At 44.5% G+C, this 14,102-nt stretch overlaps 1 protein-coding gene and 10 non-coding genes across 11 annotated transcripts; 10 read left to right on the top strand and 1 right to left on the bottom strand.

Moving 5' to 3' along the window:
• The first annotated feature begins 1,692 nt into the window (after positions 1-1,692).
• On the top strand, positions 1,693-1,765 carry TRNAT-GGU (transfer RNA threonine (anticodon GGU)). Its single transcript has one exon. It is a non-coding gene; the product is annotated as a tRNA-Thr (tRNA).
• A 367-nt stretch (positions 1,766-2,132) lies between these two features.
• On the top strand, positions 2,133-2,205 carry TRNAT-GGU (transfer RNA threonine (anticodon GGU)). Its single transcript has one exon. It is a non-coding gene; the product is annotated as a tRNA-Thr (tRNA).
• A 1,248-nt stretch (positions 2,206-3,453) lies between these two features.
• Positions 3,454-3,526, top strand: TRNAT-GGU (transfer RNA threonine (anticodon GGU)). The gene has a single exon. It is a non-coding gene; the product is annotated as a tRNA-Thr (tRNA).
• Positions 3,527-4,041: 515 nt separating this feature from the next.
• TRNAT-GGU (transfer RNA threonine (anticodon GGU)) lies at positions 4,042-4,114 on the top strand. Its single transcript has one exon. It is a non-coding gene; the product is annotated as a tRNA-Thr (tRNA).
• An 809-nt stretch (positions 4,115-4,923) lies between these two features.
• TRNAT-GGU (transfer RNA threonine (anticodon GGU)) lies at positions 4,924-4,996 on the top strand. Its single transcript has one exon. It is a non-coding gene; the product is annotated as a tRNA-Thr (tRNA).
• Positions 4,997-5,656: 660 nt separating this feature from the next.
• TRNAT-GGU (transfer RNA threonine (anticodon GGU)) lies at positions 5,657-5,729 on the top strand. Its single transcript has one exon. It is a non-coding gene; the product is annotated as a tRNA-Thr (tRNA).
• A 368-nt stretch (positions 5,730-6,097) lies between these two features.
• On the top strand, positions 6,098-6,170 carry TRNAT-GGU (transfer RNA threonine (anticodon GGU)). Its single transcript has one exon. It is a non-coding gene; the product is annotated as a tRNA-Thr (tRNA).
• Positions 6,171-6,830: 660 nt separating this feature from the next.
• Positions 6,831-6,903, top strand: TRNAT-GGU (transfer RNA threonine (anticodon GGU)). The gene has a single exon. It is a non-coding gene; the product is annotated as a tRNA-Thr (tRNA).
• A 368-nt stretch (positions 6,904-7,271) lies between these two features.
• TRNAT-GGU (transfer RNA threonine (anticodon GGU)) lies at positions 7,272-7,344 on the top strand. The gene has a single exon. It is a non-coding gene; the product is annotated as a tRNA-Thr (tRNA).
• A 221-nt stretch (positions 7,345-7,565) lies between these two features.
• TRNAT-GGU (transfer RNA threonine (anticodon GGU)) lies at positions 7,566-7,638 on the top strand. Its single transcript has one exon. It is a non-coding gene; the product is annotated as a tRNA-Thr (tRNA).
• Positions 7,639-11,672: 4,034 nt separating this feature from the next.
• Positions 11,673-13,302, bottom strand: LOC149596319 (uncharacterized). Its single transcript, XM_089861482.1, has 5 exons — positions 12,793-13,302; positions 12,549-12,723; positions 12,385-12,490; positions 11,935-12,326; positions 11,673-11,877 (listed from the first exon to the last, which is right to left on the bottom strand). The coding sequence occupies exons 1-5, from the start codon at positions 12,995-12,997 to the stop codon at positions 11,712-11,714; spliced, it is 1,044 nt and encodes a 347-aa protein (XP_089717608.1). The 5' UTR covers positions 12,998-13,302; the 3' UTR covers positions 11,673-11,711.
• Positions 13,303-14,102: the final 800 nt, after the last annotated feature.

Here is a 14,102-nt window from a genome sequence, read left to right as displayed (position 1 = left end):
GTTAACCAATAGGTTGGTGGTTCGTGCCCACCCGGGAGCGGTGTTGTGGGATCTCAAATGTAACGTAGAAAGACAAATTTTTTCACAATACCTGACGACCATTTAATTTCCGGGCTTCCGTGGCTCAATGGTTAGCGCGTTCGGCTTTTAACCGAAAGTTTGGTGGTTCAAGCAGATTCGGGAGCGGTGTTGTGAGGTCTCAGATGTAACGTAAAAAGTCAAGGTTTTTCCACAATACCTGACGACCAATTAGTTTTTGGGCTTCCGTGGCGCAATGGTTAGCGCGCTCAGCTGTTATTCAAAAGGCTGGTGGTTCGAGCCCACCCCGGGGCAGTGTTTTGAGGTCTCAGAGGTAACGTAAAAAGTCATAGCTTTTCCACAATACCTGACGACCATCTAATTTTTGGGCTTCCGTGGCACGATGGTTAGCGCGTTAAGCTGTTATTCAAAGACTGGTGGTTTGAGCCCTCCCGGGAGCGGTGTTGTGACGTCTCAGATGTAACGTAAAATGTGAGAGTTTTTCACAATACCTTACGACCATTTAATTTCCGGGCTTCCGTGGCTCAATGGTTAGCGCGTTCGTCTTTTATCCGAAAGGTTGGTGTTTCGTGCCCACCCGGGAGAGGTGTTGTGGGATCTCATATGTAACGAAAAAAGTCATAAATTTTCCACAATACCTGACAGCCATTTAATTTCTGAGCTTCCGTGGCTCAATGGTTAGCGCGTTCGGCTGTTAACCAATAGGTTGGTGGTTCAAGCAGATTCGGGAGCGGTGTTGTGAATTCTCAGATGTAACGTAAAATGTCAGAGTTTTTCCACAATACCTGACGACAATTTAGTTTTTGTTCTTCCGTGGCGCAATGGTTAGCGCGCTCAGCTGTTATTCAAAAGGTTGGTGGTTCGAGCCCACCCCGGAGCAGTGTATTGAGGTCTCAGATGTAACGTAAAAAGTCATAGCTTTTCCACAATACCTGACGACCATCCAATTTTTGGGCTTCCGTGGCTCAATGGTTAGCGCGTGCGGCTGTTAACCAATAGGTTGGTGGTTCGAGCCCATCCGGGAGCGATGTTGTGAGATCTCAGATGTGACGTAAAAAGTCAAGGTTTTTCCACAATACCTGACGACCATATAGTTTTCGGGCTTCCGTGGCGCAATGGTTAGCGCGCTCAGCTGTTATTCAAAAGGCTGGTGGTTCGAGCCCACTCCGGAGCAGTGTTTTGAGGTCTCAGATGTAACGTAAAAAGTCATAGCTTATCCACGATACCTGACGACCATCTAATTTTTGGGCTTCCGTGGCACAATGGTTAGCGCGTTCGGCTGTTAACCGAAAGGTTAGTGGTTCGAGCCCATCCGGGAGCGGTGTTGTGAGGTCTCAGATGTGACGTAAAAAGTCAAAGTTTTTCCACAATACCTGGTTAGCGCGCTCAGGTGTTATTCAAAAGGTTGGTGGTTCGAGCCCACCCGGGAGCAGTGTTGTGAGGTCTCAGATGTAACGTAAAAAGTCATAGCTTTTCCACAATACCTGACGACCATTTAATTTCCGGGCTTCCGTGGCTCAATGGTTAGCGCGTTCGGCTTTTACCCGAAAGTTTGGTGGTTGAAGCAGATTCAGGAGCGGTTTTGTGAGGTCTCAGATGTAACGTTAAAAGTCAGAGTTTTTCCACAATACCTGACGACCAATTAGTTTTTGGGCTTCCGTGGCGCAATGGTTAGCGCGTTCGGCTGGTGACCGAAAGGTTGGTGGTTCGAGTTCATCCGGGAGCGATGTTGTGAGGTCTCAGATGTGACGTAAAAAGTCAAGGATTTTCCACAATACCTGACGACCATTTAATTTCTGAGCTTCCGTGGCTCAAAGGTTTGCCTGTTCGGCTGTTAACCAATAGGTTGGTGGTTCGTGCCCACCCGGGAGCGGTGTTGTGGGATCTCAAATGTAACGTAGAAAGACAAATTTTTTCACAATACCTGACGACCATTTAATTTCCGGGCTTCCGTGGCTCAATGGTTAGCGCGTTCGGCTTTTAACCGAAAGTTTGGTGGTTCAAGCAGATTCAGGAGCGGTGTTGTGAGGTCTCAGATGTAACGTAAAAAGTCAGAGTTTTTCCACAATAACTGACGACCAATTAGTTTTTGGGCTTCCGTGGCGCAATGGCTAGCGCGTTCGGCTGGTGACCGAAAGGTTGGTGGTTCGAGCCCATCCGGGAGCGATGTTGTGAGGTCTCAGATGTGACGTAAAAAGTCAGGGATTTTCCACAATACCTGACGACCATATAATTTTTGGGCTTCCGTGGCGCAATGGTTAGCGCGCTCAGCTGTTATTCAAAAGGCTGGTGGTTCGAGCCCACCCCGGAGCAGTGTTTTGAGGTCTCAGAGGTAACGTAAAAAGTCAGAGTTTTTCCACAATACCTGACGACCATTTAATTTCCGGGCTTCCGTGGCTCAATGGTTAGCGCGTTCGGCTTTTAACCGAAAGTTTGGTGGTTCAAGCAGATTCAGGAGCGGTGTTGTGAGGTCTCAGATGTAACGTAAAAAGTCAGAGTTTTTCCACAATACCTGACGACCGTATAATTTTTGGACTTCCGTGGCGCAATGGTTAGCGCGCTCAGCTGTTATTCAAAAGGCTGGAGGTTCGAGCCCACCCCGGAGCAGTGTTTTGAGGTCTCAGATGTACCGTAAAAAGTCATAGCTTTTCCACAATACCTGACGACCATTTAATTTTTGGGCTTCCGTGGCACAATGGTTAGCGCGTTCGGCTGTTAACCGAAAGGGTAGTGGTTCGAGCCCATCCGGGAGAGGTGTTGTGGGGTCATAGATGTAACGTAAAAAGCCAAAGTTTTTCCACAATACCTGACGACCATTTAATTTCTGAGCTTCCATGGCTCAATGGTTAGCGCGTTCGGCTGTTAACCAATAGGTTGGTGGTTCGAGCCAATCCGGGAGCGGTGTTGTGATGTCTCAGATGTAACGTAAAAAGTCATAGCTTTTCCACAATACCTGACGACCGTTTAATTTTTGGGCTTCCGTGGCGCAATGGTTAGCGCGTTCAGCTGTTATTCAAAGACTGGTGGATTGAGCCCTCCCGGGAGCGGTGTTGTGAGATCTTAGATGTAACGTAAAATGTGAGAGTTTTTGACAATACTTGACGACCATTTAATTTTCGGGCTTCCGTGGCTCAATGGTTAGCGCGTTTGGCTTTTAACCGAAAGTTTGGTGGTTCAAGCAGATTCGGGAGCGGTGTTGTGAGGTCTCAAATGTAACGTAAAAAGTCAGAGTTTTTCCACAATACCTGACGACCAATTAGTTTTTGGGCTTCCGTGGCGCAATGGTTAGCGCGCTCAGCTGTTATTCAAAAGGCTGGTGGTTCGAGCCCACCCCGGAGCAGTGTTTTGAGGTCTCAGATGTAACGTAAAATGTCAGAGTTTTTCCACAATACCTGACGACCAATTAGTTTTTGGGCTTCCGTGGCGCAATGGTTAGCGCGTTCGGCTGGTAACCGAAAGGTTGGTGGTTCGAGCCCATCCGGGAGCGACGCTGTGCGGTCTTAGATGTGACGTAAAAAGTCAAGGTTTTTCCACAATACCTGACGACCATATAATTTTTGGGCTTCCGTGGCGCAATGGTTAGCGCGCTCAGCTGTTATTCAAAAGGCTGGTGGTTCGAGCCCACCCCGGAGCAGTGTTTTGAGGTCTCAGATGTAACGTAAAAGGTCATAGCTTTTCCACAATACCTGACGACCATATAATTTTTGGGCTTCCGTGACGCAATGGTTAGCGCGCTCAGGTGTTATTCAAAAGGTTGGTGGTTCGAGCCCACCCGGGAGCAGTGTTGTGAGGTCTCAGATGTAACGTAAAAAGTCATAGCTTTTCCACAATACCTGACGACCATTTAATTTCCGGGCTTCCGTGGCTCAATGGTTAGCGCGTTCGGCTTTTACCCGAAAGTTTGGTGGTTGAAGCAGATTCAGGAGCGGTTTTGTGAGGTCTCAGATGTAACGTAAAAAGTCAGAGTTTTTCCACAATACCTGACGACCAATTAGTTTTTGGGCTTCCGTGGCGCAATGGTTAGCGCGTTCGGCTGGTAACCGAAAGGTTGGTGGTTCGAGCCCATCCGGGAGCGATGTTGTGAGGTCTCAGATGTGACGTAAAAAGTCAAGGTTTTTCCACAATACCTGACGACCATATAATTTTTGGGCTTCCGTGGCGCAATGGTTAGCGCGCTCAGCTGTTAATCAAAAGGCTGGTGGTTCGAGCCCACACCGGGGCAGTGTTTTGAGGTCTCAGATGTAACGTAAAAAGTCATAGCTTTTCCACAATACCTGACGACCATCTAATTTTTGGGCTTCCGTGGCACAATGGTTAGCGCGCTCGGCTGTTAACCGCACGGTTAGTGGTTCGAGCCCATCCGGGAGCGGTGTTGTGAGGTCTCAGATGTAACGTAAAAAGTCATAGCTTTTCCACAATACCTGACGACCGCTTAATTTTTGGGCTTCCGTGGCGCAATGGTTAGCGCGCTCAGCTGTTATTCAAAAGGCTGGTGGTTCGAGCCCACCCCGGAGCAGTGTTTTGAGGTCTCAGATGTAACGTAAAAGGTCATAGCTTTTCCACAATACCTGACGACCATATAATTTTTGGGCTTCCGTGACGCAAAAGTTAGCGCGCTCAGGTGTTATTCAAAAGGTTGGTGGTTCGAGCCCACCCGGGAGCAGTGTTGTGAGGTCTCAGATGTAACGTAAAAAGTCATAGCTTTTCCACAATACCTGACGACCATTTAATTTCCGGGCTTCCGTGGCTCAATGGTTAGCGCGTTCGGCTTTTACCCGAAAGTTTGGTGGTTGAAGCAGATTCAGGAGCGGTTTTGTGAGGTCTCAGATGTAACGTAAAAAGTCAGAGTTTTTCCACAATACCTGACGACCAATTAGTTTTTGGGCTTCCGTGGCGCAATGGTTAGCGCGTTCGGCTGGTAACCGAAAGGTTGGTGGTTCGAGCCCATCCGGGAGCGATGTTGTGAGGTCTCAGATGTGACGTAAAAAGTCAAGGTTTTTCCACAATACCTGACGACCATATAATTTTTGGGCTTCCGTGGCGCAATGGTTAGCGCGCTCAGCTGTTATTCAAAAGGCTGGTGGTTCGAGCCCACCCCGGGGCAGTGTTTTGAGGTCTCAGAGGTAACGTAAAAAGTCATAGCTTTTCCACAATACCTGACGACCATCTAATTTTTGGGCTTCCGTGGCACAATGGTTAGCGCGCTCGGCTGTTAACCGCACGGTTAGTGGTTCGAGCCCATCCGGGAGCGGTGTTGTGAGGTCTCAGATGTAACGTAAAAAGTCATAGCTTTTCCACAATACCTGACGACCGCTTAATTTTTGGGCTTCCGTGGCGCAATGGTTAGCGCGTTCAGCTGTTATTCAAAGACTGGTGGTTTGAGCCCTCCCGGGAGAGGTGTTGTGACGTCTCAGATGTAACGTAAAATGTGAGAGTTTTTCACAATACCTTACGACCATTTAATTTCCGGGCTTCCGTGGCTCAATGGTTAGCGCGTTCGGCTTTTACCCGAAAGTTTGGTGGTTGAAGCAGATTCAGGAGCGGTTTTGTGAGGTCTCAGATGAAACGTAAAAAGTCAGAGTTTTTCCACAATACCTGACGACCAATTAGCTTTTGGGCTTCCGTGGCGCAATGGTTAGCGCGTTCGGCTGGTAACCGAAAGGTTGGTGGTTCGAGCCCATCCGGGAGCGATGTTGTGAGGTCTCAGATGTGACGTAAAAAGTCAAGGTTTTTCCACAATACCTGACGACCATATAATTTTTGGGCTTCCGTGGCGCAATGGTTAGCGCGCTCAGCTGTTATTCAAAAGGCTGGTGGTTCGAGCCCACCCCGGAGCAGTGTTTTGAGGTCTCAGAGGTAACGTAAAAAGTCAGAGTTTTTCCACAATACCTGACGACCATTTAATTTCCGGGCTTCCGTGGCTCAATGGTTAGCGCGTTCGGCTTTTAACCGAAAGTTTGGTGGTTCAAGCAGATTCAGGAGCGGTGTTGTGAGGTCTCAGATGTAACGTAAAAATTCAGATTTTTTCCACAATACCTGACGACCAATTAGTTTTTGGGCTTCCGTGGCGCAATGGTTAGCGCGTTCGGCTGGTAACCGAAAGGTTGGTGGTTCGAGCCCATCCGGGAGCGATGTTGTGAGGTCTCAGATGTGACGTAAAAAGTCAGGGTTTTTCCACAATACCTGACGACCATATAATTTTTGGGCTTCCGTGGCGCAATGGTTAGCGCGCTCAGCTGTTATTCAAAAGGCTGGTGGTTCGAGCCCACCCCGGGGCAGTGTTTTGAGGTCTCAGACGTAACGTAAAAAGTCATAGCTTTTCCACAATACCTGACGACCATCTAATTTTTGGGCTTCCGTGGCACAATGGTTAGCGCGCTCGGCTGTTAACCGCACGGTTAGTGGTTCGAGCCCATCCGGGAGCGGTGTTGTGAGGTCTCAGATGTAACGTAAAAAGTCATAGCTTTTCCACAATACCTGACGACCGCTTAATTTTTGGGCTTCCGTGGCGCAATGGTTAGCGCGTTCAGCTGTTATTCAAAGACTGGTGGTTTGAGCCCTCCCGGGAGAGGTGTTGTGACGTCTCAGATGTAACGTAAAATGTGAGAGTTTTTCACAATACCTTACGACCATTTAATTTCCGGGCTTCCGTGGCTCAATGGTTAGCGCGTTCGGCTTTTACCCGAAAGTTTGGTGGTTGAAGCAGATTCAGGAGCGGTTTTGTGAGGTCTCAGATGAAACGTAAAAAGTCAGAGTTTTTCCACAATACCTGACGACCAATTAGCTTTTGGGCTTCCGTGGCGCAATGGTTAGCGCGTTCGGCTGGTAACCGAAAGGTTGGTGGTTCGAGCCCATCCGGGAGCGATGTTGTGAGGTCTCAGATGTGACGTAAAAAGTCAAGGTTTTTCCACAATACCTGACGACCATATAATTTTTGGGCTTCCGTGGCGCAATGGTTAGCGCGCTCAGCTGTTATTCAAAAGGCTGGTGGTTCGAGCCCACCCCGGAGCAGTGTTTTGAGGTCTCAGAGGTAACGTAAAAAGTCAGAGTTTTTCCACAATACCTGACGACCATTTAATTTCCGGGCTTCCGTGGCTCAATGGTTAGCGCGTTCGGCTTTTAACCGAAAGTTTGGTGGTTCAAGCAGATTCAGGAGCGGTGTTGTGAGGTCTCAGATGTAACGTAAAAATTCAGATTTTTTCCACAATACCTGACGACCAATTAGTTTTTGGGCTTCCGTGGCGCAATGGTTAGCGCGTTCGGCTGGTAACCGAAAGGTTGGTGGTTCGAGCCCATCCGGGAGCGATGTTGTGAGGTCTCAGATGTGACGTAAAAAGTCAGGGATTTTCCACAATACCTGACGACCATATAATTTTTGGGCTTCCGTGGCGCAATGGTTAGCGCGCTCAGCTGTTATTCAAAAGGCTGGTGAATCGAGCCCACCCCGGAGCAGTGTTGTGACGTCTCAGATGTAACGTAAAAAGTCATAGCTTTTCCACAATACCTGACGACCTTTTAATTTTTGGGCTTCCGTGGCGCAATGGTTAGCGCGTTCGGCTGGTAACCGAAAGGTTGGTGGTTCGAGCCCATCCGGGAGCGATGTTGTGAGGTCGCAGATGTAACGTAAGAAGTCAGGGATTTTCCACAATACCTGACGACCATATAATTTTTGGGCTTCCGTGGCGCAATGGTTAGCGCGCTCAACTGTTATTCAAAAGGCTGGTGGTTCGAGCCCACCCCGGAGCAGTGTTTTGAGGTCTCAGAGGTAACGTAAAAAGTCAGAGTTTTTCCACAATACCTGACGACCATTTAATTTCCGGGCTTCCGTGGCTCAAAGGTTAGCGCGTTCGACTTATAACCGAAAGTTTGGTGGTTCAAGCAGATTCAGGAGCGGTGTTGTGAGGTCTCAGATGTAACGTAAAAAGTCAGAGTTTTTCCACAATACCTGATGACCATATAATTTTTGGACTTCCGTGGCGCAATGGTTAGCGCGCTCAGCTGTTATTCAAAAGGCTGGAGGTTCGAGCCCACCCCGGAGCAGTGTTTTGAGGTCTCAGATGTACCGTAAAAAGTCATAGCTTTTCCACAATACCTGACGACCATTTAATTTTTGGGCTTCCGTGGCACAATGGTTAGCGCGTTCGGCCGTTAACCGAACGGTTAGTGGTTCAAGCCCATCCGGGAGCGGTGTTGTGAGGTCTCAGATGTAACATAAAAAGTCATAGCTTTTCCACAATACCTGACGACCATTTAATTTTTGGGCTTCCGTGGCGCAATGGTTAGCGCGTTCAGCTGTTATTCAAAGACTGGTGGTTTGAGCCCTCCCGGGAGCGGTGTTAAGAGGTCTCAGATGTAACGTAAAATGTCAGAGTTTTTCACAATACCTGACGACCATTTAATTTCCGGGCTACCGTGGCTCAATGGTTAGCGCGTTTGGCTTTTAACCGAAAGTTTGGTGGTTCAAGCAGATTCGGGAGCGGTGTTGTTAGGTCTCAGATGTAACGTAAAAATTCTGATTTTTTCCACAATACCTGACGACCATTTAAAATTTGGGCTTCCGTGGCGCAATGGTTAGCGCGTTCGGCTGTTAACCGAAAGGGTAGTGGTTCGAGCCCACCCGGGAGAGGTGTTGTGGGGGTCTCAGATGTAACGTAAAAAGCCAAAGCTTTTCCACAATACCTGACGACCATTTAATTTTTGGGCTTCCGTGGCGCAATGGTTAGCGCGTTCGGCTGTTAACCGAAAGGTTAGTGGTTCGAGCCCACCCGGGAGAGGTGTTGTGGGGTCTCAAATGTAACGAAAAAAGTCATAACGTTTCCACAATACCTGACGACCATTTAATTTTTGGGCTTCCGTGGCGCAATGGTTAGCGCGTTCAGCTGTTATTCAAAGACTGGTGGTTTGAGCCCTCCCGGGAGCAGTGTTGTGACGTCTCAGATGTAACGTAAAAAGTCATAGCTTTTCCACAATACCTGACGACCATTTAATTTTTGGGCTTCCGTGGCGCAATGGTTAGCGCGTTCAGCTGTTATTCAAAGACTTTTGGATTGAGCCCTCCCGGAAGCGGTGCTGTGAGGTCTTAGATGTAACGTAAAATATGAGAGTTTTTCACAATACCTGACGACCATTTAATTTCCGGGCTTCCGTGGCTCAATGGTTAGCGAGTTCGGCTTTTAACCGATAGTTTGGTGGTTCAAGCAGATTCGGGAGCGGTGTTGTGAGGTCTCAGATGTAACGTAAAAAGTCAGAGTCTTTCCACAATACCTGACGACCAATTAGTTTTTGGGCTTCCGTGGCGCAATGGTTAGCGCGTGTTGCGACTTCCATCCCAACATAAGAGTTTGTGATAATTCCTGATATCACATCGGCGGACTGAAACACCGATCTAAATCCCTAACTTATGTGTATGTCTTTATTTCAATAACGAAGAAGCTCCAAATGCAATCATCAATATTTTCTTTAATTACTGTATTGTCTTATCAAATCATACTTAAATCAAGATATCATTACAATAATTTTCCTTGAAAACACGTCCGTTTAACTAAAGTTTCTAAGTCTTTCTTTTACAAGCTCTCTCGGCAGAGTCGGTTTGCGATCTATATTGCCCGATGGTAACAAGCGCTCTTTCTCCATCAAGAGTCCAATACGTTCTACTCATGCTTTGCTTCTGCTAGTTTTAACACAAAGTTCAAGTTTTTACCCTTAAGCCACATTTTCATGGTCGCTTGTAGCGTGCAAAATTAGCTTGCGTTTAATTTGCGCGTGGAGTTTACTCGCGCTAAAAATACGTTTAGAAGCAAGTGCGTTTTCACGCTCGCGTTTATTTTGCGCAGTCGATTCAACTTTCGCCGGTAGAAGGTTTTTAAAATGGCGGACCAACACCATCGAAACTTGCTTCTTCGGAAGAAAGTTCTTTTATTATCGTTGTTAGTAAAGAGATTAAAACCAAACACTAAACGCCAGTACAAAACAAAACGTTGGTGGGTTCACCCAATTTGGCAAAACCGTAAAACACAGGGTGATTTTGGTTCTTTAGTGAGTTCTACCCGTTGCCCTCTTTAGGCCTTGGTTTTTAATGTTTTTGTTTGTTTTTCACTTAGCTTGAAGCTATGAGAGCCCATGACCATAGTTATTTTCAAAATTACACCAGGATGAGCCCAGACAAGTTCGATTTTTTGTTGCGATTGATGAACGGAAAACTACAAAAAGAGTGTTTTGGGCGTTTGGATATTATATCACCTGGAGAAATGCTTGCTGTAACATTAAGGTAAAATGTCTTTAAACGATCTTTGGTACACAAATAACAACGTTTATTTTTAGATTTTTAGCATCAGGCAATTCCCTAGCGTCAATGGCATACTCATTTCGTATGAGCAAAACATCCGTCCACAACGTGATAAAGAAAGTATGCCAGCTTTTATGGGATACTTTGCAACCAATCTATTTGGAAGTGAGTAACAAATAATGGTTATAATTGACTTGCTAAAACAGCGGGTTTTCGTAGGTCCCAACCACTGAAACTTGGAGAAAAGCCGCCATAGAGTATGAAGAACGTTGGAATTTCCCTCTTTGCTGCGGAGCAGTAGATGGGAAACATATAATGATGCAACAGCCTCCAAACTCTGGCTCACTTTATCATAACTACAAAGTAGGTGAAAGGGCCATATGATAAACTAATTATTGTTCAATGAAACAGACATGAAACTGACGAATATGTTACAGGGCTTTAATTCTATTGTGCTAATGGCAGTAGTTAATGCCAATTACACATTTTTAACTGTCGACATTGGAGCCTATGGATCAACTTCAGACGGTGGCGTTTTCAAGGCGTCGTGCTTTGGTAAATCATTGCAAGAAGGTAAAGTGGGCCTTCCAGGATTAATGACTTTACCAGGATCGAATATCGAAGTTCCACACGTTCTTGTTGGTGACGAAGCTTTTCAATTACTACCAACATTTATGAGGCCATACTCCAGAGATAGTTTAAATGACAAAAAACGAATCTTTAACTACCGCTTAAGCCGAGCCAGGTAGATATTGTTCATTTAAAAAACACTTTTATGTAATTGATGAAATTATTGATGTAATGTTACTTAAGGCGTTGTAGTGAAAATGCATTTGGCATTTCTGCAGCTCGGTGGAGAATCCTTCGAACTTGTATTAACATGGCTCCCGAAAATGTGGACCTAATTGTTAAAGCTATTGTAGTTTTGCACAACTTTTTGATAACAGAGGAATCTAAACAAGGAAACAAGTTGTATTGCTCTAACAATTACGCCGACCATTTTGACGAAAAAGGCAATTTAGTGGAAGGAGAATGGCATTCCGACATACTGAACCACCCTGCTAATGCACTAGAAAACATTGCGCCAACGGCTGCCAGAAATTACAACTGGAAAGCGGGAGAGATCAGAGATAAATTTGCCGAATATTTTTCCACGGACGCGGGGGAAGTTCCCTGGCAATATGAAATAACTCCAGGATTAAGTAACAACTGTTAACTAGTTGTCTTTGTTCTTTCATTCATCTGTGTGTGTTTAAATATTACCACCAAGGAATAACTATGACTAATCGATATGTCAATGTTTGTTTACCGCGTGATGTTAAGAAAACAACGTAAAACCATTACTGTATTAAACGTTTTAATAAAATGTCAGTTTATTATTCGACTATCATTTGTCATTTTCAACAGAGTTTCTATTTCGTAAATAGTTTGTAGCCAAATTTAAAAGATCAACTTCACAGTCTTGTCGTTTGTTTTCAGGTAAACGACGTAAAATAGTGCCTAAATAGTCGGTAAACTTACTTACATCGTCCACAGGACAATTGTCGATTTGTCTAAAAAATAAATTGATAAAGTTATGATAAATCATATTGACTTTGAAATATCCATACTTATTTAATTTCGCAAGTTCAGTCATAATTGGTTCTGTACCCTCATCGTTGGGCTTTTTTTTGCGTGAAAATGATTTTGGTGCTTTGGAAGAATTGAGGGATCTGGTTCCACCAAAGGTTGGAGTGGCAGATGCACTTCTTGTGTGAGTACTTGACGTTTCTTCACTTGACTTTTGTGAAGTACTAGCGGTTTCTTCACTTGACTTTTGTGAAGTACTAGCGGTTTCTTCACTTGACTTTTGTGAAGTACTAGCGGTTTCTTCACTTGACTTTTGTGAAGTACTAGCGGTACTTGTTGAGGCGCCAAGATTTAGCTGCTGAGTTTGTGTCTCAGGAATAGCACTACACTCGTCCACTTCAATACTGTATTCAGCACCGTCATCACCACACACCTATCAGAAGAATATGCAATGGCACGCCTCCAAACATTTGACAACTATACTTTGTTACATTTATCATTTCCTGCGTTTGAGCATTATCATTGGTAGCTGTTGCCGAAGTGCTATTTTCAGGATCCATAGGACAATTAACCTCGCATTCAAAATTTGACGTTGTCCTTAATAATAAGGCATTGTTGTTGAACTGGAGTTACTATTTAAAACATTAAATCTTACTTTCTCTTGGCAATACTGTCTTTCAAAAACATCAGCTGCTGGAAATGGGGCCATTTAACCATTGAATACTCCTTCTCTTCATCGTATTCCTCCCCACTGCGTGATGTGGTAACTGTATTGAAGATGCTGCGGAAGTTATCAACAATGCTCTTCCACTTTTTTTGCAGTTCCTCCTCTATCAAATGCATAAGTTTTATGACTCTCCTTTCCAAATAAACTAATGAAGCAAAGTCTCGGTACTCACTTGAATTTCCCATATCAGGACAGAGTTTAAAGACTTCTGCCCAAGCAGCGTCTTTCATCTCCCTCTTTTTATAGTTTTTTGAAACTTTATTCCATAAAACATCCCTAGATCTCACAACATCAATAAACCGTTCTTTAATTTCAATGTCCTTTTTTTTCTGCTCCTTTTTTTGATCAGCCAACTCTTTTTTCGATAGTTTAGGCATTTAAAAATGTAATGACTTTGCTACTAATCGCGAGAAAGGGCGAGATAGCAACTGGAAAAATACAGACTTTTAAAAATGGTTGTCGTATCTGCCTATTGGTCTTTTCGAATCACGTGACAATTTCTTTCAGCTTGTAATAAACGCGTGAGCTTGAAATATCTGTTTCGTTTAGATACGCGCTTGTAGCGTTTCACAATCTAGTTTTGCAAGCACACGCTACATAAAATTGGAATTGCTTGCGCGTTTCGCCCGTTTTTTACACGCAAGCTAGTTATTTACACGCTACAAGCGACCATGAAAATGTGGCTTTATTGTTGTTACCAAGCGAGCGCTCCCCAAAATTCGTCACTCCTAAGTTTTATGACTTTACAGAGCCAGAGGGCCTTTTAACACACTAGTAACAAAAACCATCCGTCGAACCTTTCAAATGCATTACTATAGCCTTTACAATAGTACAGTATTTCTTAGCAATTACAAGCCGTGCTCTACGACAGTTCTTATTTTGGTTTAGAGTACAATGTTATTCTTTAAAGTCTTTACATATAAAACATATCAAACATAAGTATTCACTATAAGTAAACCTTTACTTAACCTTAACTAAGCTAAATTCGGATCATAAAAACCCATAACTTCTGCTTATGGGAAAAAAGGTCCTGGGAAAACCCCAGTGGGGAAAACCATTAATTCAATTATTATTTAAGTATAAATGACCAGGCTTGTTTTGGATCGCCGGATTCAACACTCCCCGCCGAAATACATCTCTGTATTTCCTACAATTAAGCGATCCAACAACTTAGTTTTAATTGACTCAACATGCCTTCATTTGAATTTCTCATGTTTTTCTATTTAAATAACTCAACTTTACTATTTTAATTTACTTATTTCTTAACTTATTTTAAATTTCTTGAAGAGACTACATTTAAATTTACATTTCTTCATTTAAGTTTATCATTTAATTTTAATTGATTTCTGTTACTGAATTTGAAGTAACTCGACTCATTTTGTTTAGCGAAACAGCTTTTATAGGTTATTCTACATCTGTTCAAAGATTGGTTCCCCTTCTTTTACAATGAGAAGAAACCAACCTTCACCCTATGCTGGGGCA

Source organism: Phalangium opilio, unplaced genomic scaffold (assembly GCF_054372755.1).
Source record: "Phalangium opilio isolate 3A_F unplaced genomic scaffold, DU_Popi_V2 ptg000390l_1, whole genome shotgun sequence".
Taxonomy (NCBI): domain Eukaryota; kingdom Metazoa; phylum Arthropoda; class Arachnida; order Opiliones; family Phalangiidae; genus Phalangium; species Phalangium opilio.
The sequence above is the reverse complement of the archived record's forward strand: the minus strand, read 5'-3'. Positions and strand labels throughout refer to the sequence as shown.